The following is a 24,416-nucleotide window of genomic DNA, read 5'->3' on the forward strand; positions in this document are numbered from 1 at the left end:
GGGTGCCCATGTCTATGGTTTTTTATAATGGTCCCCAATTTGAGACGCCTGTTCTCAAAAATTAGCTGGGAGACCAAGGCATCTCACACTGTTTTGCATCAGTCGGCCGACCACAAGCAAACGGCCAAGTAGAAGCTTTCAATAAAATCACCTCAGACGGTATCAAGAAGAAAATTGAACGAGCAGGCGGACTATGGGCAGACGAACTACCACATGTTCTCTGGGCCATTAGGACGACTGAGAAAGGGGCGAGTAGAGAGACTCCATTCCTCCTAACTTATGGGGTAGAAGCTGTTCTACCAATTGAACACTACGAGCCGACTCTTCGTATAATGCTTTATGACGAAGAAGCAAATTGGGAGGCTATGCGCCTAGCATTGGATTCACTCCCAGAACGAAAGGGTAATGGAACCTTGCGCCATGAAATCTACCACTTGAGAATGACAAGGGCATACAACAAAAGGGTACACAGGCGTCCACTCAAAGTGGGGGACTTTGTACTGCGAAAGATGGAAGCAGTCGGTAGGGCTAATGAGTTAGGCAAATTAACTCCCAACTGGGAAGGACCCTACCGAATCTATGAAGAGGTCAGGGACGGCACCTACCGCCTAGAAACACCAGACGGCCAACCCTTACCTCGAACTTGGAATGTAGATAATTTAAAGAGGTATTACTTTTAAATTATGTAATTGCCGAGAGAAGCTAATAAAACTAGCAGAATTTGCTTTATCTATATTAAACAGAGAGGCATGCCGACTGTTCCATGGGCAGACGACTACTCTCCTTTTTCTTTACTTTGTACTATTTCAGAGGGGCATGTCGCCTGTAACTTTACAGTCGGCTACTCTCCTATACTTGTTCACCCTGAACAAAACAAGGCCTATGGCCGGATGGTCAGTCCAGGCGCCAAGCCAACTGATCCAATTTTTAAACTAATACGACCTGTCCCAAAATCATAGCAGGCGTCCGGCGACATCCCTCCGGATGAGATTCGTCGCAGAGAGCAGCTCCCATTTGGGTGGAATATTGCTCTATAAACTAAGTACACGGCACCTAGACGACTGTCCCCAAGGGCAACCACGTAGCCGTTTCGAGACAAGGATAACTCTAACACTAACCAAATAAGTGTTAGCAGTTGACATCCGAGTCGGATAACCACCTGTATCACTTGGGATAAGTGCAAGGGGTACCTCTTGAGTTAATAGCCAACAAAAATTGGCAAATCAAGGGGATCAGCCGGTCTCCGCCGCCTAATACCTCAACTACTCGAGCAAGAGAGGTGATGACTGGGTAATCTCAAAGATTACTCATAATCACTCCAACATACTTCGTATGGAACCTAAAAGGTATAAAGAGTCCGTCTTCTTTCTGGAAAGAAGGAACTCTCAAATCACTACTCCTACTAAGTGAACACCTATTGAGTAAATAGCCAAGCAACACTTGGCGAATCAAGGGTGTCATCCGGCCTCCGCCGCCTGGTACCTCTACTACTCAAACATGAAAATGAAGAATGGGTAATCTCAAAGATGGCTCATAGTTACTCTCTTACACTTGGTGTGGATTCAAAGAGCAATGATAGGTCCGCCTAGCTAAAGAAAGCATGGACTGTGTTTCTACTTAAGCAAACAGGCGGCCCATTTACAGGCGGCCTGTTCCTTTTTAACTTGAAAAAGTTGAGCAAACCTAACGTGATTCCTAAAATACGTTGGGAAATCGACTGGATGCATGGCCGACTGGTTGCCAATCTGGAGCCAAGACAACAAGTCGTCCAGGGGCATAGGCGGTCAGTATTTGATAAACTTGGCTTACAAAATTAAAAAAAAAAATTTAAAAAAAAAAGAATAGAAGAGAGAGCATACAAAAACAGTCGGTATAACATTCAAGCAGACGTTAAGGACCCTCTATACTTGGAAAAAATGAGCATAAACAAGATGTTGTGATAAAAGGCAACCAAAACGTGGTTGCCGGATTCATACATAAAACAGCCGGCCATGATGACCGGCAAAATATTCATAACCCCGACCCCTTGGTCAGGTAAAGATACAAAAAAACAAACGGCACGCAGGCCGGAGTAAAGTTTGAATAATAAAAGCTTTAAACATTGGGAGGGGCTTGGTTTTCAACTGCCGGCTGATCGAGCTCAACGATGGGCGCTTGATTCTTCAAAGCATCCTCCTTTGTCGACTCGATGTCAGGGGCAGGAGCTCTAGACGCATCCGTCTCTATTGGTTGAAGGGCCACCACCTCTTCTTCCTCCTCGGAGCTGGAGCTGGCCGTCTCTTTTTCCTTCTCGTCCTCTTCAGCCGCTTGTTGCATGATCCTTTTGTTATACTCTTCAGTACAAGCGTCGAATTTTTTATCCCATGCGGCATAGCTAGCTTTTGGGAAGAGGGACGACCAGGTCATCTTCATGATATTGGCCGAGTCCTTCATCATCGCCTGGGCTAGGGCCAGCTTCTCGGTCTCGGCCTTCGCATTAAGATCTTTGGTGATGGTCGCCTCCTGCTTCTCCAGGCTCTCCTTGAGTGTGTCCAGAGACGTCTGCAGACCTTCAGCCTTATGGGCGATGTTTTTGAGTGGACGCAGCTCGTCTCGAAGACTTTTGACCGTCTGCTCCAGCTCCTGGTTCTGATCTCCAAAGTGGCCTGAGCCTGATGATAAAGAATATCAGTTGTCAAAATTTCATTTTAAGCAATTTGAAACATTGCCTTGTCAAAGTCAGAGGCGGCCATGGCTTTGGCAGCTTTTACCTCTTTGTTTTTAGCGCTGATCGGCCTACGGAGGCCGTGTACACGGAGCATGGTCTGAAAAAGAAGCACCAAGCGTCAGATTTGCAAAGTCATTCGACATTTTACAAAAAATGCTAAGTATACCTCAGAGAGGAGACCCATGATTTCATCTAAGTCAAGGGTGTCGACTCCCTTGACCGCATCCCTCTCCTCTAGAGGGATGGCTTTAACCATAGACTTGGTCATTTGGACCAAGTCTAGTTCTTGAGGGTCGCCTGAATTCAAAGACAAATTGTTAGAACAAGAGAGAGAATATCAAAGGAAGAAAAATTTAACAAGGTCCGAAGGAGCCAGTTATACCTCTTGGAAGTCGGCTGTCCCTAGGGACTTGTGTTTGCTTACCCCCACTTTTTGGGGTTTGCGGTTGTTTGTCAGCGGACTGTTTTCTGGAAGAGCCAGGCATACTCCCAGCTGTCTGTTTCCGAACCTTTGAGTCCGGTTTCTGGGAGGAAGAGGGTTTGGACGAGCCCGCCTGCAGTAGCTCAGAAAAGTCAGTACTAGCAAAAAGAGGAGTTCAAAGAGAAACTCGAAAGAAGAATCAGAAGAGAAACTCACTATGGGCGTCTCCTTGGCAGGAGAATCAGATGAGGACCGCTTGAGGCTCATTATGGAGGTTCGAAGAAGGGCAGCCGCCTTCTTTGATGCAGAGATTTGATCCATAGCCTCGACTGAAAATAGGCGACAAAGAGTTAGTTAAACTTGAACAAATAAATCAAGTAATGCATGTAGAGGCACAAGAGGCCGGCTACCTATGGAGGTCTGACTGCTAAGGCCACAGGCGGCCAAAAAGTACTCATCGTATAGCCATTGAAATCTGGGAACACAGCTTAAAGGCACCTGCTCCCGTACCCCAGTAGTAGAGTTTGCCCTTATCTCTACTTTGAAGAGTCCTTGGTCAAGGATCTCCTCCTTGGCCCGGCGAGGAACAGGCGGTATACTACGGCCGCCTGCAAGAAGAAGTGGATCCCTATTCCACCTATTGTAATGCTTGTTCAGAAGCGTGTCGGGATTGGAAACAAGGAGGAAAGTATTTCTCCAATCTTTTCATTTATTCTCCTTCCCCCTTGTCATCAAATAGCCCTTGTGGCTCGTAATTTGGTACCATCCGGTACCGCTTGCTTTTGGGGTCCGACTTAAATAATTCATATGGGTGAACGCCTCAAAATTCGGCTCCACCCCATGCATTTCACACCCGGCCACATAGCCAAGGATGTTGAACCAAGAATTAGGGGCTAACTGCCAGAGCCCCACCTCGTACCCATCGAGGATTTGTTGAACTGTCGGATGTAAAGGAAAGCGGAGTCTAGCCTTAATGGCCGCCTCATAACATCCAAAGCAAGCGTCCCCGTAACTATACCCCGCGGGCCAGACGACTGTATCTTCAGCGTCCAGCACAAATAACTCAAAAGTCGGACCCATCACATGGTCCAACAGAAAGATCTCTATTCGCTCCTTCATGGCCTTAATTCGGCCTTTGGGAACATGACAATAATAAGGGGTGTTCAATACCCTATGAGAGACGGATGGCTCTGCCCAGTCGTTCCCCTTTTCGACTGAGTGAGATAACCTTGCCTCATCCAAGCGAGAATGTCTTTCTTTGGAACTTGGAGACAGGTGACTTGAAGGGCTGGACTCGGACTCACTTTCAGAAGAGCCCAACTCCTCCCTCTCTAAGGAGGCCGACCCCTCTTCTTCAGAAGGGGCTGACTACTAACCAGCTAGGTCAACTGAAAAATGGGAAGGGACCACCTTGTCCCCCTCCTCAGAGCTCTCGGCAGCAGAGCCACCTCGGGTCCTTGCGCTGTCAGGCGTCTGGTCCGACAGCTCACTAATTTAAACCCGGAATGAAGAGCCATCAGAGCTTTCCATCCTCGTTGTTCTTTTTGTTCTTACCATACTGTCCTGCATAGATACAAAGACAGTTGGATTTCGGGACTTGCGCAAAATTTGAAGTACTGAAGGGCAGTCAGCACCCCTAGTCCTAGACTCAGCCGTCCTCGGTGACTGGCTGATTGCTAACCTAGGCCGTGCCGGATGCTTTTGAGGCCTCATTTTCAAATAGAAAGAAAAAATGCAAAAGCAAAACAGAAAAGGGGTTAAAGGAACAGACGGTTACCTAAAACTTAAGTTCTGAAAGGAAGCTTGGTCGAACAGGCGTCTAATAAAAGCAGGCGGTTGGTAGAAATAGTCGTCCAGAAAGTCAGAGCTCAAGTTCAAGGGTTCGAGAGTTCTCTTGCTAAGTTCGCAAATGTGAACAAAAGACTTAGTCAACATGCCCTTATATAGGGTAAAATGAGAATACGAAAGGTCACTCCCAAGTTTAAAAATTAAGCGGGAAAAACGTTCGGCCAATCGCAGGGCGACACCTATAGCAGGCCGTCGCCTGTTACAGGCCGACACCTGTCACAGGTGACATGTGCCCAGTCACGTGCCACCTGTGAGGAGCAAATGATTAGGGGGTTTTTCCCCCGACCAATCAGTGTACGCCACGTGGACCAATCAGGTCTTGCCAAGTGTCCTCCATTTGGACCACTCAGGGCCTGCCACGTGGCACCTGGCCATTTGTCCACTATGGACCACTCAAGCCACGCCATGTGGCCTATTTATTGCCAGCTTGGAAAGAGGCCACCTAAGCCCACTTCCCGGGGAAGCCCAGTCGGATCTAGGGTTTACCAAAAACCCTAAAATTAGGCACGCTTCCCAAGGCTATAAATACATTAATTAATCTTCATTAAAGGGGATTTTTAGCAATTAATTACTCTGACCTAAAGAAGCCAAAACACAGTGATCACTCCTCACCTTGAGGAACCAGATCTCCCACCTTTACTTTTCCGCACTTATTACTCCTCAAACAAGTACTAACTTGACCGTCGGAGGCGGAGCTCCCACCACAAGGAGTCTCCGTTGTTTTACAGGTACAGGCGAAGGATACCAGTCCCGGAATTGTAACTCTCCCGCATGACATTAAAAAACCCCGAAACATTTACTGTATTGAAACCTTTTTCATTCGGTATTGATATTTCTTGCATTATTAGAATTTATGTACGTACTTTTGGAAATTTAGTTATTTCAATAAGAAATGTCATTTTGTTTGACCTAGAGTGAACATGAGGTTTACTCATTAAGTTGTATGAGTGGTGGAAAACTGAATGTATTGTGATACATGGAAGATTAGTTCTCGTTATTAGGGAATTCGTCGCTATGATTCATATATTGAGTTTTCTGTTTAAATGGACCAAGTGGGAGAATGTTGGATTTATTTTGAATTATTTTGAAAATAGATAATTATTAATTAAGTTAAGTGGTCCATTTATTTTGAAAATTAGTTTCCCATGATCAAGGAAATTTACTGCCCATCATCCCACTTTTTAGGAAACCACTCAAAACCAATTCACGTAAAATAGGAGTATTTGATAGCAAAACTCCCTATATATATGTCATTCAACGAGAGTCTTATCACGGCTACAAGGTCACTGCATCCAACTCTCAAAACACATAAACATCATTAAAAGTGAGAGTGAGGGTCTAGCACCAAAGTTAAGAAAGAGTTCTTTCACGGTATTGGCGTCGTGACGAGGTGGTTCGAGTCTTTGTTTTTCTCGTACTTAACTTGCAAGGGCTGGAGGTATATCATAAATTAACGCTTCTGCAATCATGTATTGTATGTTTATAATTCAAGCTAGTAACATGTTGTTTGTTATTAATGTTTTACAAATTGTTCACCACACTTGTCCAATATGACAAGCAACAACTTGAAACATTATTACTGTTAAAAAATAAAATAAAATAAAATAAAATAAAAAACATTACTCGAGTTAATAACTAGCTTAATTCGACACTTAAATAATATCTTATTTCAAGTAGTGACGATAGTAGGAAAAGTATTCTAAAATTCCAATATGTTATATAAGGAATAGAAAATTTACAAACAAGATCAATACACTTATAGATCGATTATAAAGTACTTGTATTTGTTATATTGAAGTGGAACTTAGGGGTAAAAATGGACTTTTTTATAATGTATAAATACTAAGTTACAAGTCTACAACAACTCTTTTATACAAATGGTCAGGCAATCTAGGGGCAACAATAGCTTGTAATGGGGTTCTCATTTGTGCCACTAATTCCATGTTTTCTTCCATATCAATGTCCTCAGGCATTAGTCCATCAGCTGGAGTCCAATTATAATGGTGAAGCAAATGGCCCAACATAGATGTAACCAAATTCAAACCATATTGAGCTCCAGGGCATACCCTTCTGCCTGCACCAAATGGTAAAAGTCTATAATCATGTCCCTTCATGTCTACATCCTCTTCCATGAATCTTTCGGGGCGAAACTCTAACGGGTTCTTCCAAACCGCTGGATCCCGAGCAATAGCTGAGATGTTAACATGGACATTAGAGTCTTTAGGGATGTCATAGCCTCCAAGCTTAACATGGGAGTTAGCTTTATGTGGAAGGAGGAAGGGAGTTGGAGGGTGTAGCCTTAGTGCTTCTTTAGCTATGCATCTCAAGTATGGTAAATTTGAGAAATCCCATTCTGTTATGATTCTGTCTGATCCAATCACTTGGTCCATCTCAATTTGGGCTTTCTTTTGAAGTCTTGAATCTTTGATTAACTCTGCCATGGCCCATTCTACGGATGTGGCAATAGTATCCATGCCCATAATTACCATATCCTGCATAATTATTAAGGAAAATTAATGTAGAAATATCAAGCAACAATCAATAAAATATACGTAAAATTTATCAACGTGTAATATTCGAGTTTGGGCAATCTAATGAAAAGGAGAAGAGTTCAATTCACTTTTAAATCCAAAAATGTTTCATACTGAAACCAATTGTTGATATTATTAGTAACTTCTCTAGCTTATAAACCTGTCATTTCTCTTCTTAATTTTACATGTCGTAGGACAATTCACATGTTGGCGCAAGTGGATGTTCAACAGTTTCATGACCTAATTTGTTCTTGTGAAAGAAAAAAAGATTGAGAATATAATATAGCAAGTTCGAGTGAAAAGGTAGTAACATTGAACTTACCCAAAGGATGCTAGTAATGGTATCATCACTAAGATCATACTTCTCTTGCAAGGTGACTAAGGCATCAATAAAGCTTTGCTTGGCCGTTTCGCAGCTCTTTTGGTGGGCAAGACTATGCTCTTCCATGATTTGCAAGGTAAGTGCATCTCTCCGAGCTACATGCTTAGCAAATGCCTTCCTATCTAAGGGGAACAACCACCGAAACCATCGAATGTGCTCCGATACGGCCTTAGACTCCGACTCGATAAGCTTGAGTCTATTAGCCAATGTGGCCTTGATTTCCAATCCTTGCTCACTCATAACACCATCTGCATCTTCAAACCTCTTCCCAAATACTAGCCTTGTTATGTTGTTGAATGTTGCTGCCTCTAGATATTTCTTCACTACCAAGCTTTTGCTCCTGTTTACTACGTCAAAGCATAGCAATATGTTGCATTAGGATCATGTAGTCGCTTTAAATTAGTGACATATCGTACCAACTCTATGCACATTTAATTTGACATGTCAACTAATTTATGTAGCATCGAAAGTAACCAATGATACATACACTAAGAGATAGCGACTCTCACACAGTGATTACTCACTATATAATAATAATAATAATAATAATAATAATAATAATAATAATAATAATAATAATAATAATAATAATAATAATAATAATAATAATAATAATAATATTATTATTATTATTAAAAAATAAATATGGCCTTTCTCTTTTCTTCTCTCTTATAGAAATAACTATCAGGATCAACCAAATATTTACTAGATAAACCTAGTGATCAATGTACTACGTTATACTAATCAAATCAAGTTATTTCTAAGTTAAAAGTTATTATACTAGCTTGGTGTATTGCAAAGTTCCATTTCTTATTTTAACAATGATAAAGTTCTCACCACCCATAAGCTAAATTTTTATTAATTTCTAACTTCAAAGTTGGTGGTAGACAACTAGACATGACCTACCTAATTAACTCTAGATCTAATCCAATGCAAATTAATTTGGTTTTTGTAGTATTTGAGTCCATATTTAATCCAAAATTTGATGAAGTTAAACTAAATCGATCAAAATTACTCAGTTTTATGTCTATAATAATTGTTCCACAATGATGTTGTAGGTGTACATAAGTCATAAGGTGCAGATGTTTTATCATGCATTCACCTTCCCCACATTTTCCTATCACTTTTAATAGGGGTTTTGTGATGTCCCTTATAAATGAGCCATTATAATTATCAAGAAAATTGATGGCTTCATTTTTTTTATTTTTTCTTGACTATAGATGGCTTCATTTTGTAAATACCATAAAGGTTATGGCTTCATTATATTAGTATTCAATTCACACCTCAAATATTGATATCTTTGATTAGTAAAAGAATCATTAAAATTTGGTATTAAAAAAATATAGATTTGAAACCAATTAAACAAGATCACGCATGATATTATTTTGATGTTTGTATGAGTTGCAATATTCAATCAAACATTGTGAACTTTGACTTCAAAAAGTAAAGTGTAACCATTTTATAAACTGGTGTAAGTATAATGTATGTGTGCATAATATATTTGCATGAATATTTAAGTAGACAAAAATAGAAAACTTATTAGCTAGGGTAAAATAAACCTTACCAGGATTGGTGCAATCCTTGAAAATGGATTCAACCATGGCTGTGACCTCATCTTCTCTAATAGGTCTAAGAGCCTCAAGCCTTTTAGGAGAGAAAAGCTCCACCACACATATATTTTTCACCTTAACATAGTAAGGCTCATAATCTGCCCATAAAAGCCCTTTACCATTCTTGCTAAACTTGGCAATAGATCTACTCCTACATCTATCGGCTAATTGTTGATCATTCTCCTTAAAAACTTCCCTAGCCAACTCTGAATTTGATATAACCACGTTCAAACTCGAACCAAACCAAACCGAAAAGATGGGTCCATAATGTTGGGCCCATCCGGTAAAGCACTCAAACTTATGTAGCTTAATGTCATAAAAGTTACCAACGATAGGCCTCGGGCATGGCCCCGGTGGTAGTCTAATGGTAAGCTTTTTAAAGATTTGATAAGAGATGACTAGAAATAGAATAGAGAGGGAAAGTTGGTAGATAGAATCCATGAAATAATTTGATGTTCGAGAGGAAAAAATAGAGATTTTCAAAAGAAGACAATAACAATTATTATAAGAAGGCTAAGTGTTGGAAGAAAGTGGGAATGCAATTGCACATTATTGATTGGCGAAGGATACGTTAGTATGTTTGACATTTGACAAAACAATTTTGGACATGGAAGAAAGTGGTAGACCATTTTTTAGGGTCAAACTCCTTATGATAATGGTACACCCCACGTTCAAATGCAGAAATTATATAAGATATAAACATATAATTATAGGGTTTATATATTTTCTTAAATAAATTATATAAATAATTTTTTCCCAAGTTTACATGTTAGTTTTGTCTGTCATGCCAAGGAATATCAAACAAACATGCACGATTTGATTGGAAATGGCAATGTCAAATTATTTATTGTAAAACTAGGAGTGCTACTATATATATGTACAATCGAAGATTCATCGTGCAAGAAGTGTTTATAATTTCTATTTATGATTTAAAATGACTACGATTAGGGTATGTTTTATTTAATCGAAACTTAACTGAATTTAATTGAATATACCAAAAGAGATGAACTAAACAAGGTCTCAATAGATATAGCATAGTATATAGTAAGATTAGATGTTTTATTGTTAGTCTTGTGCAAATTGACTTTGTGGAACACTTTTTTGGGTCTAATGATGCATAATGTGTCATGAGAAATCAATCTTCTATTATTCATTCAATTTATCACATGATTCAATCCATGAAAGATCAATTTTGTTTCGAAAACAATTTGGATTTGGTAATATAAACTAGTTCAATTCAAGCAATACATGAGACCTTATATCGGAGTATAAATGTATAATCAGTTATTGTATTTGGGACGTTTTCCCAAACTAAGCCATTTGTGGTAAATATTAACCAAAATGGTTGCGTGGCAAAAGTATTTACGAAACTAAGCTTGTAGGATAAAACGTTGTCTCGGACAGTATTTTATACCCTGGTTTTTTTAAAAAAAAAAAATCAAAGTGTAAAACGCTATCTCGGACAGCGTTTTACGTGTTGACTTTTTTCTTTTTAATTTCGTAATTTCTGATTTAAAATTTTTTTTTAAAAAAAAAAACACTCAATATGTAAAACGCTGTCTCAGACAGCATTTTACATTTTAATTTTTTAAATAAAACAATAACCAAAGCGTTTCACTAATTTTTTTTTTTTTTTTAAAAAAACAAGTTTTTGATTTTTTACCCAAAAAAAAAAAAAAATAGTAAGTGAAACGCTAATAACTATTTTTTTTTTTTTTTTAAATCAGAAACTTGGTAATTTTTTTTTAGAAAATTTTAAATCAAAAATTACGAAATTAAAAAGAAAAAAGTCAACACGTGAAACACTGTCCGAGACAGCGTTTTACCCTAGAAACTTAGTTTCGTAAATACTTTTACCACGCAACCATTTTGGTTAATATTTACCAAAAATGGCTTAGTTTTGGAAAAAACCTGAAATATTTTTCACCGTTCTCCATAGTAGTTTACATCTTGCAGAGTATAAAACAATAATTCAAGTCACATAGAAGGAAACATAAACATCGAAGAAAATTATAACAATTCACAGACAACTTGAAACCAACATATATGCTACAAGTAGCCAAGTTTCTACTGATGGCAGATAGATTGCAACGTAACCATAACAAACTGATACAAATTGTACCAAAGTGATGCTGCTTTTTTACATCAGGATTACAGAAAATTACAACATAACTCCTTACGGAGAAAAAGAAAGAAAGCAAAGACACAATCTCTTTACAAAACCAAAGGTAGGGAGGAAAATCACAGAGCTCGCTGCAGTGATAGGCCAGAGTGCTTCAAAACCAGTATAAAATTGCGGCACCAAACCAGCACTTCAGGTCAATGAAAAATACAGAGAGAAAAAAAAAACACGAGTAGCCATATTGTACTCATGTAGCATCTCTCCTCTGATAGCTGAGCGAGCAGGAAAAGGCTTCTCCCAAATCAACCTTGGAAAACAGAGATGTCTCCCTTTTTATCATGTCAACACAGAAAAAGGACAACAAACTAGTGTACAATTTGAACAGACAGCGGCACAACAGAGGTACAATCATGCATCACGTCTGACAAAAACTATCTTTGGACTCGGACCAAGCTGAAGTACACAATTGGTCATTAAAGGCCTCGGCTCTATATAAGATCCAGGTTCAAGTTTTACCTGCACAATCCATAACATATACAAGTGATTACATCCATGTGCCATTTGACATGATAATATTTTGTAACAATTTCATCAAAAGTTAAATAATTCTACAGCATATAGCAGATGATAAAATTGTCTATAATAGCTGTTGGGAAAGAAATCACATATTTGACACTACAAGAGGAAGCAAAATTGATAATATATATACTTTCACAATACTTTCAGATAATCAGGTTATATGATGTATGGGGCCATTCAGAAAGGGGGTTCTGTAGCTACAATTACCAGTATATAATTTCACAATCTAGTACATGATTGTGCCAAACTTCATAAACTCGCTGTCACTACCACAGAACAATTTTACAAATAAAGAAGAAATACCACAACTACATAACCACAAAACTCCAAATATAATTCTCAACAATCTCAAGCTCTCTCTTTCTCATCAAAGCTGGATAATGCTTAGGTGATACACCTCATACATTATAATCTCCCTCTATGTAGCATTATACAACATTCTTACTCCAAGATATTCCTCAATTTTAACGCATAAAATTCTTCTACATATACATATACATATATTTCCTATTAACAGAAAATTTCTAATTCTATAACCTAGTAATTTCATAGCATTAATTCTTACAATAAATAAACCATCATACACCAACATACCATTATTAAGCATACATATCACTCTAATGGACTCGCTCTTAGTAATTTACTTTGTTTCAAGATATGACATCTTTCATCATATTTTGTTCAAATTGCACTCACCCGTACATAGCAACACAAACATTCATAAATGCAATACATCTAACAGCTAAACTTACTTCCTCCTTCCATTAATTTATCATTTAACTTTATTAGCATTTATACATTCCCCTTTGACCTATTATGATTTATCCGCAAGAAAAACATAGTCATGTGAGATCTTGTTTGATTTGTCTAGAAATATACTTTCAAAATATCAACAGTTTATAATCTGTACTTAGAGAAGATTAAACATAATGATGAATTAAGATTGTTCGTAGGGAAGCACAAAACTATACATATATTTAAAAAATGATTTTTGCAAGATTAATGGAACAGAAATTGTATTATACGTTGAACCATCTTTCAAGGAAGCAATGGGAACCAAATGCCTCATTCCTACCATAAGATTGTTCCTCTGTGATCATCAAGTACCCTCCTTGATGGTCATAATTCTTGAAAATTGTGATTAAAAAAAAAAGGAAGAAAGAGAAGGACATGATCAACTAGATCAAATCCTCCAGCAGGAACTTAAAACTTGCATTTCAGCAATATCCAATTGCAACTACAGCAATGAGAGCAGGCAAATAGTTGTTCATAATGTTTTCCAAGTCCAAGGATAAGATTATTATGTAAAATACAGACAATGGGTATCAAAATCTTGTTCCCTGCAACCGCTGAAACTAGAATGACTCGAAAGCTATTCTTTAAGATTATTATCTACTTCCATCAAAATAATCAAAAGGGTTCCATTTTTTCTTAGCAAGAGAACAGATCTTGAACGTATTCAGAAAAAGCACAGATAAGGACCATAGTATCAAGATGAAAATTAAAATTACAAATAAGAAAGATCTCGAAAGCACTAGGGGAGTGTTTGGTTTGATGTAAAATGTTTTCATAGAAATTTTCCCTCATTTTCCTTTGCTTGGTTTATGAAGGGGTGGAAAATAATTTTCCCAATGGAGGAAATTACACTCTCAATAATGGAAAACATTTTCCTTTACAAAAGAAGTGAAGCCACATTGTCCTCCTTCCTCCTTACCTTCTTTTTTTTTTCATCTCATCCATCCTCACCTTTCCACTCCCAATTTCAATATCACAATAACTATAGAGTAAAGAAACAAACAAAGGAAAACTAGGGTGCAATTATCGATTTTCTTGAAAATATGTTTTCCATGAAATCATTATTCAATGATAATGTATTTTGTCAAACTAAAGAGAGCCTAGATGTTTCCTAAAAACCCTTAAAGGCCTAATACCTACTGTGAGTATTCACTAACATTACAATTGCTCATAACGCCTTTTCCACCAACTGATCCAGTTCTTACCTATCACACATGATCCCCAACTTTTGCAATCCCCTTTCTAGTCAAAAATTATAGCAGAATGGGGCACAAGATCAATTATAAATAAAATGCACATTTCAATGCATGAAGCTTCAACCAAAAAAAAAAAAAAAAAAAATACAGTGTTGTATCTGATATGATACACCTAAATCATCAGTAAGAAAACAAACCTCATACTGTTCAAGCAGTGACGCAAATATTGATGCAACTCCTAAAATGGCAAACCTCTGGCCAACACATGCACGTAGACCAGAACCAAATGGAAGAAAAGCAGCATTCTTATATGGATTGCTTAGGATGTATGACCCTTCTCCTAAATCTGGAGGCACTTCAGCAGCATCTACACCAATAGCAATTAATAAAAATACTTGTAAAAAAGAATAATTAGATGGGTTATACTGAATTTGGTATAGTTTATCATTTAAAATCTCTAATCTTTTACGCCCTTCTATGTCTGCATTTCTTTTTCTTTACAATAATAACAAACATTTCAAGATGCAAATTTTTTTCATATCTCAAAATTGATCTCTACCAGTGTATAAAAATGCCACAACTAAGCGCTAAAGCCCAAGCGATTGGAGTATTGCACAAACGGCACACTAAGGTCTAAGGTGCAACAAAAGGCGTACTGAAGCACACACCTGCCTCTTTAACACCAAAATTTTTAATCTCTATTAAATGTGCTCAATTCTATGAAACATACGCCTAAATACTTTGCACCTAGTATCTAGGATCTTTATTGCATTATTGTTTCTTGAGTTTATTAAGTGTTGATCTCCACAACTTTTACATTTACTCACCAATTCATTCATTTTCCAAAGTTTGCAAATTCAAAATGAGACTACTAAAATTTGCATAGGATGTACAATAACTCTTTGTGCCACTTATCAATCCACCTCTACGAATTGCTACAGAGGAGGAGGATCTAGGCATCTGTCTCATTTAGTTAACCAGAGATTCCCCTTCAGGCTCGAGCCATATAAGAAGTATATCATTAAACTAGAACTGGCAAGATTTTAAAGACAAGTTCATGGCCATAAAGGGTATAGTTAATGGGATAATTATAAACTGACATTCACAAACTATTATCAGCCTGAACAAGATCATTACCTCCTCTACATCACATAAATGCAATATATCAGTAATATCATTATCAATTATAGCCCTTAATAGGAAAGAAAATAACAATACTAGGGATAACTAGTCCTCCTTAGATAGAAAAGGAAGAATCAGTAACAAAGATAAGGAAAAATAACCTGTAGTTTCAGAGCTCCTGCTAAGTTCAGAACTCTTCTCAGACTTTGACAAAAAACGGTATGGATTGAACTGTGCAGCATCACTTCCCCAATTGTTTTCATCCATCTGAACCAACTGTATTGGTGCAACAAGCATAGCTCCGGCAGGAATGTGCAATCCGTTTTTAAGACCCAAGTCTGGAACAAGGCAAAGAGTTTCAGTATGTACACAATGGTGTACAGAAGAGCAATAATCAACCATACACAAAGGCTTTTATCTAATGGTACAATGCCATAAGCAAAAATTTCTACAGTGATTCCAACTCCCCCCACCCTCTCAAAAAAAAAAAAAAAAAAATCCAATACCCCAAGTTAGCCGCCAACTTAGAGAACAGACTATATTAATGATAAAGGAAACAACAATGAAATAAAGAAACTGCATAAAGCTACAAATTAAATTATTGCCATGATTTTCCATTAGATGAAGGGAAACCATGAGCACATATAGCCCTAGAATTATGTCAAATAAGTTTTTTTTAAAAATTAAAAAATGCTAAGATAAACTGGTTTAAGACCACTAGTGGTTAGAGCTGGCATGTAACACCAACTCTTCATTATACATCAAGTAATCATATCAAAATATTAAACATTTGGACATGGGTATGATACTTTGAAACTTCATTTTGGACTAAAATTATGCAAAAGTTTCATAAAATAGCCATGTCTGGCATATCTAGGCATTTTAGCTGAGTCCAACAAACATAGGATATGACAACCTTCCACATGGGATACCAATAAAAAATGGCACCCTATCTAATTCAATACTAACAATCTGAAATTTAATCAAACAATGCTCAATATCTCAAAATCCTCCTTTTCATGGATAAGATGGCTTTGCCATGAAATGATTGTCCTGCTGCTTTTTTTTTTTTTTTTTTTTTTTGTAGAGAAGGGGGGGGGGGGGGGTAACTGCTAATTGTTATCAATTTACAGAATTAATTTCAACTTATGACAATGATCATTGTTATTCAAAGCACCTCATCTAATCATACCATTTGTTTTACGAATGCGGGGCAAACAGTTATATATATGATAAGTGTGTTAATGGAGATTCAGCATGAATATGAGTTAAACACTGCCAACTATATAGCTAATTCTCCTCAGCACAACATAAATCCAGTTTGGATACACCAAAATTCAGTCAGAGACCCATACCTTGTCCCAAGGAGCATCTCTGCAGCAAAGGTCCAGCAGGGAGGAGGCGGGCAGATTCATACAAGGTAGCCAATAAGAGGTGCATTTCACTGACATCCTGCTTTTTTAGCTTATCAAATCGTTTTCTTATGGTAGTTACCTCTAGATAGATCTGTAATAGGATCAACAGACCAAAATTAGATGTGTGATATTCTGTCTAACGCCAGATAAATATTTGAACAAGGCAAGTTAACTTCTCTCATTGTGCTTATAAACACTTATATAGCAAGCTTATACAACAGGGTAAGCCCAGAACAAATATGCAATCAGAATGAGTAATTGATAATAAATATGTACTTTACAGCACTTACAACATGCAACAAAACTGAAACCAAATTTAGCATGTATCCACCAGACCACCAATATTGAGAAGTAATTATCTTCCTTACCCGGTCATCTGCTAGCAAAACCTACTTTGATTACCATGAAATTATCAAAGTCTCAAGACTTTGAATCCTTCCTCTGAAAGCCTCAATCCCCCAAGCCCTTACACTCAGTAACTTTTGTCAGCCTCCTATCCATGAACCCTCTTCCAGTTTCCCAAGTGTTCCCCCATTTTGATTATCTGTATTAACGTATGTACCAATCAACTCTAGTCCATTCTGTTCAGTGGACTTTGCAGGTATTCTTTTAGTAGATAAGAAAACAAATTTTAAAAGAAGTGATATACAAAGAGAGAGCTAGCTGTCCTCAAGATGCATATAACATTATGATAAGAGATAAATTAATTGCCAAGAGAAACACTTCTTTTGTTCAGCAATTGCCATAGTCCATAGTTCACATGAGGTGAATCTTTCAGGTTGTTTTTTCATCTTTTCCTTTACTCAATCCAATTCAAATTTAAGCTAACAAGATTTCTGGAAAAGAATCTACATCAGGATAATCTAATTCTAACAGTTTACCATCCAAGGCGCCCATCAAAGGCTTCAATCCTAAATGGTTAACATAAATGTGCCCAAAGCACCAAGTTGGGACACGATACATGCTATAAAAGTATTAAGTTGCACAAAGACGGCTCAGGTGAATCTGGTTCATGAATTACAACCTAGGCTTGTTTCAAACTCTCCACTTAAACTAGGTTTTTTTTTTTTTTTTTTTTTTTTTTGGGCAAATGAGGTAAAAACCGGAAATAAAACAAACAAAATACAACCAAATAACCTATCAAGGAGGAACAAAGTGTGGGAAGGCCACACCTTGCACATCCTCACTAATAATCCTACGAAGCTCCATAGGAGCGCTACCTAGAATAACAAGATTATCTGATTGAGCCTTTCCACAATTGGCAAGCCAGTCAACTGCACAATTACCTTCATGGAACACATGAACCACCATAACTAGGTAAATATGCAAAAAGATAATGATGTTGAGCTGTTGAAATGCTACAAATTAGAGACAAAACAAGCATATTGTAGCTCTAATGTTAGTCCAAGCAAGGAAAAAAGCAAGAAGAAAAAATGGGGATGAAATCCTTGAGAAAAAGTAAAATGACAAGAAAACTTGAAAAAATGACCATGGAAAAATCCTACTTCTAAGTTTTAACCACAAACACATATGATCCCAATTGGCTTAAGTATGTGAAAAATAGAGAGTATAGAGCAAATAATACTCCCTTTGTCTCAAATTACTAGTTCCATTTGAAATTTCAGGTTAATGATCATTAACTTTTACCACATATTTTCTCTACTAATTAATAAGAAACATTATCATGTGTGATATTGTTAGAAGTATTTTAATGTGTATTTCCAAAATTTTAACTTTTTCATAAATCAATGTATTATCTCATTATAGATATGCATGGTCAAAAAGCATGTCAAGTACGAACTATAAACATACAAAGTAATCATTTCATCTCAATCAATAATGTCTATCCAAATAGTCTAATAATCTGTGCATGAAGCCAAATCATTCAAGAAAGTGAATGTGAGCAGCAAGTGCAATATTTTAAGATTGAACAAATTAAAGGAATGGAAAATCAACAATTTTACCTTTTCCTGTATCTCAGGATGCATGGATAGTCTTGCCAGGACATTACCGATCAAACCAGCAGTAGTAAGGCACCCATGAAACATCATTCCCATGACATTTCCATTTGGTTCTTCCCTTTGATTCTGATGACAACAGGGCTTTTGTGAGCTTGAACTCTCAAGCTTTGCCACACCACTTGAAAACGTTATACCAGATGCAGCTTCCTCATCTTTCATTTTAGGATTGCTGTGGCAGTTGGATTGACATAACAGCTTGTAGTTCATCTGGCACTGCTGAACAATATCTTGAGTCAAGGCTTTCAGCTTTGTGCACAAATGTTGATACTTCCAGTAACCTTGTTTCCAGAATGGTGGAACATTATATGATGCCCAAAAGCAAGCATCTTTTGCAATCCTTAGAAGAAGCTCCTCATAAGCATTAGCTTTGGACCACGCAAAAAAAGCATCACCAAAAAATGTGGCTCCTAGGATGGAGAAAGCCATGTGTTGGGAGAAAAGTTCACAATCAAGGGCTCCCTTGTCCATGGTGACACATATTCTTTCCATTACAGACTCTACAGCTCTATCAGTCATTGCATTTGCTTTCTCAAGCAACTTCCCATTCAACTCTACTGCCAAAGTCTCCCTTCTTCTTTTGACCTACCATTTAAATTAATTGCTAAATTAGGCAAGGTCAAATTGATTACTGCTGATGGTATTCAAAATAAAATAAAGGTTTTTTTCCAGTTTGACATAATAAATCTTTATATCTGGAATTGAGTTTCACTAGCTCGAGAAGGAAGTAAGAGGATATGTCAGACTAAGTTATTTTATAAATTACAATTGGTAATTTGAAATGACAAATGTTGATTCATAGAAAGAATGAAAGTATTTTGTTAGTGATGTAATTAACATTTGCAAAGACATATCTGAAATGAAAACAGGGAAGGAAAGGAGCATGAGAGTAAGAGGGCTGCTAGAATTGCAGCTGCTTCACTTCTCAATGAAGTAAACAAGTAATAGTGTTAAACTCCTCTTACTCAAAAGGAGGTTTTCAGCACCTAATTACCTCATCATTACTCTGGGATTTATGTATATCTGAGGTACTCCCTCCGTTCCATATTACTTGTCAAATCATCCATCTTAGGCAGTCCCAAACTCCCAAATTACTTGCCCTTGTGACAAGTCAAATAATGCTTTTATCTTTCCCAAAATCATATTAACATTAACTCAGCCAACTAATATACGTAGTATAATAGTTTGATAATATTTGGTGACAATCTTGTTGAGGGGAAAATTGATAATATAAAATTGAACTTGCAATGATCAGAGTGCCTTTTCACAACATTTATTTTGTTTTTTAGTTTACCAAACTATTATAATATGAGTACTTTATTATTGACTGCATTGAGTTAGTGGGAGAAAAGGCATTATTATGTTTCCTTAATTTTTTAAATTTCCAAAGACTGAAAAGTAAAATGTGGCGGAGGGAGTAAAAGATTGAGAGAATTGATATATTTCAGGCCACAAGTGAAATAAACAAATGTTCAAAAATATAATTTTTCAAAAGTGCCATTTATGTCAGACATAACGTTAAATTTTCTTTGGATCTCCTGATGCCTGTTAATTCTGAATTGCTGGTTTCAGCTAGAATTCCAGTACTTGACAACTATAAAGACACCATGGATTAAATAAAATACTTCAATCATGAATTGGATTGGAAAAAAGAATGCAAAAGTAATATTAGAAAAGGAAGCATCTTGCCACACCAAAGGAACCAAACAAATTAATGAAGAGAAACAAAGGAAAACTTTGTTCAAAGTATGCCATTGCAAACTTGCAATTCTCAGATTAGATTATTAACATGGTACATTCATTCAGTAAATTGTATTTGTAAACAAATGACAGCATACCTTTTCAAATGAAGAGACAAAGAAACTTGACTGTCCAAAGGCCAAACGGTACACCCTTCCTATCAAAGGCAATTTATCGGCAGCCTTCAACAGCAATTCATTTATAACCAAAGGGTCTTTTACAGACACTAGAAGCTGAGTAGGACTTAGCCACAGCTTTATGATTGATCCATACTTCTTATGTGAATTATCCAAGAGATCTGAAATAGAATTGAAAAATTAGACAAGGATGTTAATAGTGTATGCATCAATGCCTCTTATACTTGAGTAATGCACACCATTGATATTCCCTCCAAACTCAATTGTTTGCTCACAAGCTATTTTAATTTTTTTACTTTATTTAATTTTGGTTGAGTGGAATTTAAAAGAGACAAAAGTGGTGGAGCAAAATGTATTGTATGTGAGAGCAAAGTTGTGGTCCTCATGATTAAAAATAGAAATGGGGCAATCTTTTAGGGATGGAGGGCGTATGATGTAATCTTTGCTTGATATAAGCAATAATATGTAAGGGTTACCATCACTAATTGAGTTGGAAGACTTGTGCACAAATGAAAGTATTCATATATCAGATAAATTTTATTGACAATACAATTAAATGCAGTGTTGGGGTACTAAAGTAATCCTACTTCACTTAGCAAGTTCATTTTCTAACATTAAAGAGCCATTTGAAGGTAAAATTACGAAAATAAAAAACATAGTTCCACATCATATTTCAGAGACTGGTGAGGCATGACAGCACCCTATACAATAAAGTTTTATTTTTCATGATTTCTTAATTAAAAATGTTCAAATATAGCTGTATGTCAACAAACTTTGGTATAACTCACTCATAATACTTTGACATAGCATCAAGCCATCAACAATAGTCTGCACTTTGACATACAACCTAGGACTTTGAGATGGCAGCTCTGTTCTAAAAAACTTCTCATGATTGAGTTCATTCAAATATAATTAGTTGGCCATTGATGGCTCTACACAGGTACACAGAAGAAATTTATACAAAATGACAAGCAGAATACCAGTGAAACAAGATTCCAAAATCAGTGAAACAAGCAGCATCAACATTAATTGAAACCCTGTTGATGTCCAAAAACAACTAGATAACTTTCATCCAAAATGAAAACCAAAACACAACTGTGTTTCATCTTATATGTCATGGTTCAAAAATACCTACTAAAATACTACTGATTGACAACTTCAATTTCAAGCAACAATAAACTATTCAACAAGCTAATCAACAACACCGCCTCATTATTAACACAACCAAGTTGAATACTTCAACAGATTCAGCTCAAAACACTAAAATAATCATCAAAATAAATAAACTACAATACTACTCATACGCCATCAGCCGCATTAGCATTAATATTTCAATTTCGAGCATTAATAAATTAATCAACAAGCTGAACAACAACACCACCTCATTTCTGACACGCAAGTCCTAATATTCAACAAGATCAGCTCAAAACACTCAACAAAATCAGCTCAAAATGCTCAACAATATCAGCTCAAAACAATCAACAAAATCAGCTCAAAACACTACAAAATCATCAAAAATTCCAAAAAAAAATAAAAAAAAAAATACCAGTGAGATCCTGATGAGAATTGGCGCCAGTAAAAAGCGCAGAATGACCATAAAAGGAAGGTGAAGGAGGACCAGGAATACGACTACCATACGACCAAATTTTGAAGAGAACAAATAATTTTCTTAGCAAAATAGCAGAAATTCCAACAAAAGAAAGCCAAAGCAAGAAATTAATCTCTCGAATTGCATAATCCCACAACATTTGATTGCAAGAAACAGATGATTCAGACGATTGATATAGTCGGCGAGAGATGAAGGTGAAGAAGAGAGAGAATTGAGAGTCGCATGGAGTCGTCATCTTGCTCCAAAATTAGTGGCATTCAGAGATTAGGGTTTGATTGATTTGGGGATTTGGTTTGATTTTGATGTAGAAAGTTGTGAATTATTTGGTGGATTTGATTTTCTACTACTTTGACTTTAATTAAGAAAATAAAAATGTGAGAGTTCAGAATACTAAGGAGATTCTGTGAGAAGTATTGGAATTTGGAAGTTGAAGTAAATACTACTCTAGAGCTGTCAAGATCTTCTATACTCCGTAGTAAAGTGCATAATACGCGTATAAAATAAAGATAGGGAAGTTTTGTGGTTTAATCAGGAATACGAGGGAGCAATTTGGGAAATTGAAGTTGAGATAAAATACAAATTGAAATATCTTGAGGTATATTTTGTTATAAAGCGAGTCTCCTTTGTTATATGGGAGTGTTTGTTTAGGGCCATTAGGAAGGATTAGGGATGGCAATTCAATCTGAGTTTGATTTGAATTCGACCCGATTCAAAGAAAAACAATCTGATCCGAATCCGTTTAAAATTAGTCCGAATCCGATAAAATAATCCGAATCTGAATAGGAGCTGGATCGGACTTGGACCCTACGCAAAGTCCGACCAAGTCCGACCCGAGTCCGAGTCCGAGAGTATGAGCACATGCTTTATAACTTTTGATAATTGCTTGCTTGTTTTGTAGCAAAATTTTGTTATGCAACTTAGTTCATATTTTAAATATGTTATGTTTATACTTTACTCGGTATGACAATACACGCAATTACAGCTATATCACACATTTAAAAAAACGATAAAAATATATTTGGATCATTTCGGAGGTCCGAATAAACGGACCGGATTCGGACCCGAAAATTACAAGCCGGATCGGACTCGGATTCAGCTTTTTCGAATTCGGACACAGATTCGGATCGGAGTCCAGGGTCCGTTTACTAAATGGATCGGATTCGGATTTAGCCGCATCCGACCCGAATCTGATCCGTTGCTATTCCTAGGAAGGATAAAAGAGAAAGAATAAGGATAAGGAGATCGGAATGGCATAAAATGTAATGTTTTTTAAAGGGAGGTGGAGATGAGAGGAGGGATAGGGGATAAGATCCCCTCTAAAATTCTTTATCCACACAATCACAAATCCTAGAGGTATAAGAGCATCAACAACGGTTAGTTGTAGCTTATATGGCCAGCACAACTTCCAAAGTAGTACCTTCTAAAACTACAAGCTCCCTCGCCGATAAAGCCACAACTGCCACAACATCATCTAGGCGCCCAGCTTGCACTCACTCATTTCGCCCTTCACGTGAATTCATGCACAGTAGGATTGAAGATGGCTAGTGTTAACTACTTTTTTTCAAGCTTGTACAAACTACGTTGCTTGAGAAAAGTACAAGTTAAATTTTACCACAACGGTGAAGCTAGTTGCTCTTATTTTTCTGAATTTGCAAGCAGGTCCTTACTAGCAACCGCAATGGATGCTCTAAGGAGGATGATAAGGATTGAAAACAAATTAAAAGACATGCCATTGATGAAAAGTAAAGAACGAAGGGAGAAAGAAAGAAGAAAAGAGTAGGGTTGGTAGTTTTGCTTCTTATCTCATCCATTCCTCAATCTAGTGGCGGAGCTAAAAGTGGTTTATTAGGGGGGTCAAATATAATATATCTACTAGTATATCTAAATATTTAAACTAAAAAACACGTAATGACAACCATCAAGTGAATTTAATGCTTAGAATAGTGTTGTAGCTTTTTGTGTAACTTGGGAGTTGAAGATTCAAAATTCACCAAAGACCAACTCAACTATTGTTGGAATATGACTCAAGAATCAATCGAGGCTTGGCATATAAGCTAAGGGGATGAATTACTTGTGTTAAGCAAGGAAGCATTGGATGGGTCAACTTCAACTGGGCATATCTCTCAAACTACTTGGAGTTTTGAGGTGAAAGCTTCTTTCAATAGCTTTTCCAACGATAGGTCA

The 24,416-nt window shown here is 37.0% G+C and overlaps 1 protein-coding gene and 1 pseudogene across 1 annotated transcript; both read right to left on the minus strand.

Annotated features, from left to right (window-relative positions):
• Positions 1–6,517: 6,517 nt before the first annotated feature.
• LOC110727110 lies at positions 6,518–9,966 on the minus strand (annotated as a pseudogene).
• A 1,510-nt stretch (positions 9,967–11,476) lies between these two features.
• LOC110727109 (cytochrome P450 4d2-like) lies at positions 11,477–22,716 on the minus strand. Its single transcript, XM_021906653.1, has 7 exons — positions 22,170–22,716; positions 20,585–20,784; positions 18,693–19,331; positions 16,669–16,819; positions 15,475–15,651; positions 14,389–14,558; positions 11,477–12,137 (listed from the first exon to the last, which is right to left on the minus strand). The coding sequence occupies exons 1-7, from the start codon at positions 22,465–22,467 to the stop codon at positions 12,030–12,032; spliced, it is 1,743 nt and encodes a 580-aa protein (XP_021762345.1). The 5' UTR covers positions 22,468–22,716; the 3' UTR covers positions 11,477–12,029.
• Between the last annotated feature and the right edge of the window lie 1,700 nt (positions 22,717–24,416).

This window comes from Chenopodium quinoa, unplaced genomic scaffold (assembly GCF_001683475.1).
Source record: "Chenopodium quinoa cultivar QQ74 unplaced genomic scaffold, ASM168347v1, whole genome shotgun sequence".
Classification (NCBI taxonomy): Eukaryota; Viridiplantae; Streptophyta; class Magnoliopsida; order Caryophyllales; family Amaranthaceae; genus Chenopodium; species Chenopodium quinoa.

What these genes read in the sequence shown, in the direction of transcription:
- LOC110727109 (XM_021906653.1), bottom strand. Translation starts at nt 22,467, where the DNA reads ATGACGACTCCATGCGACTCTCAATTCTCTCTCTTCTTCACCTTCATC. An exon ending in ATCCTGAGATACAGGAAAAG is followed by an intron (nt 16,820 to 18,692) that starts GTAAAATTGTTG and finishes ATCCTATTACAG; the next exon opens with ATCTATCTAGAGGTAACTAC. An exon ending in CACTGCTTGAACAGTATGAG is followed by an intron (nt 12,138 to 14,388) that starts GTTTGTTTTCTT and finishes TGGATTGTGCAG; the next exon opens with GTAAAACTTGAACCTGGATC.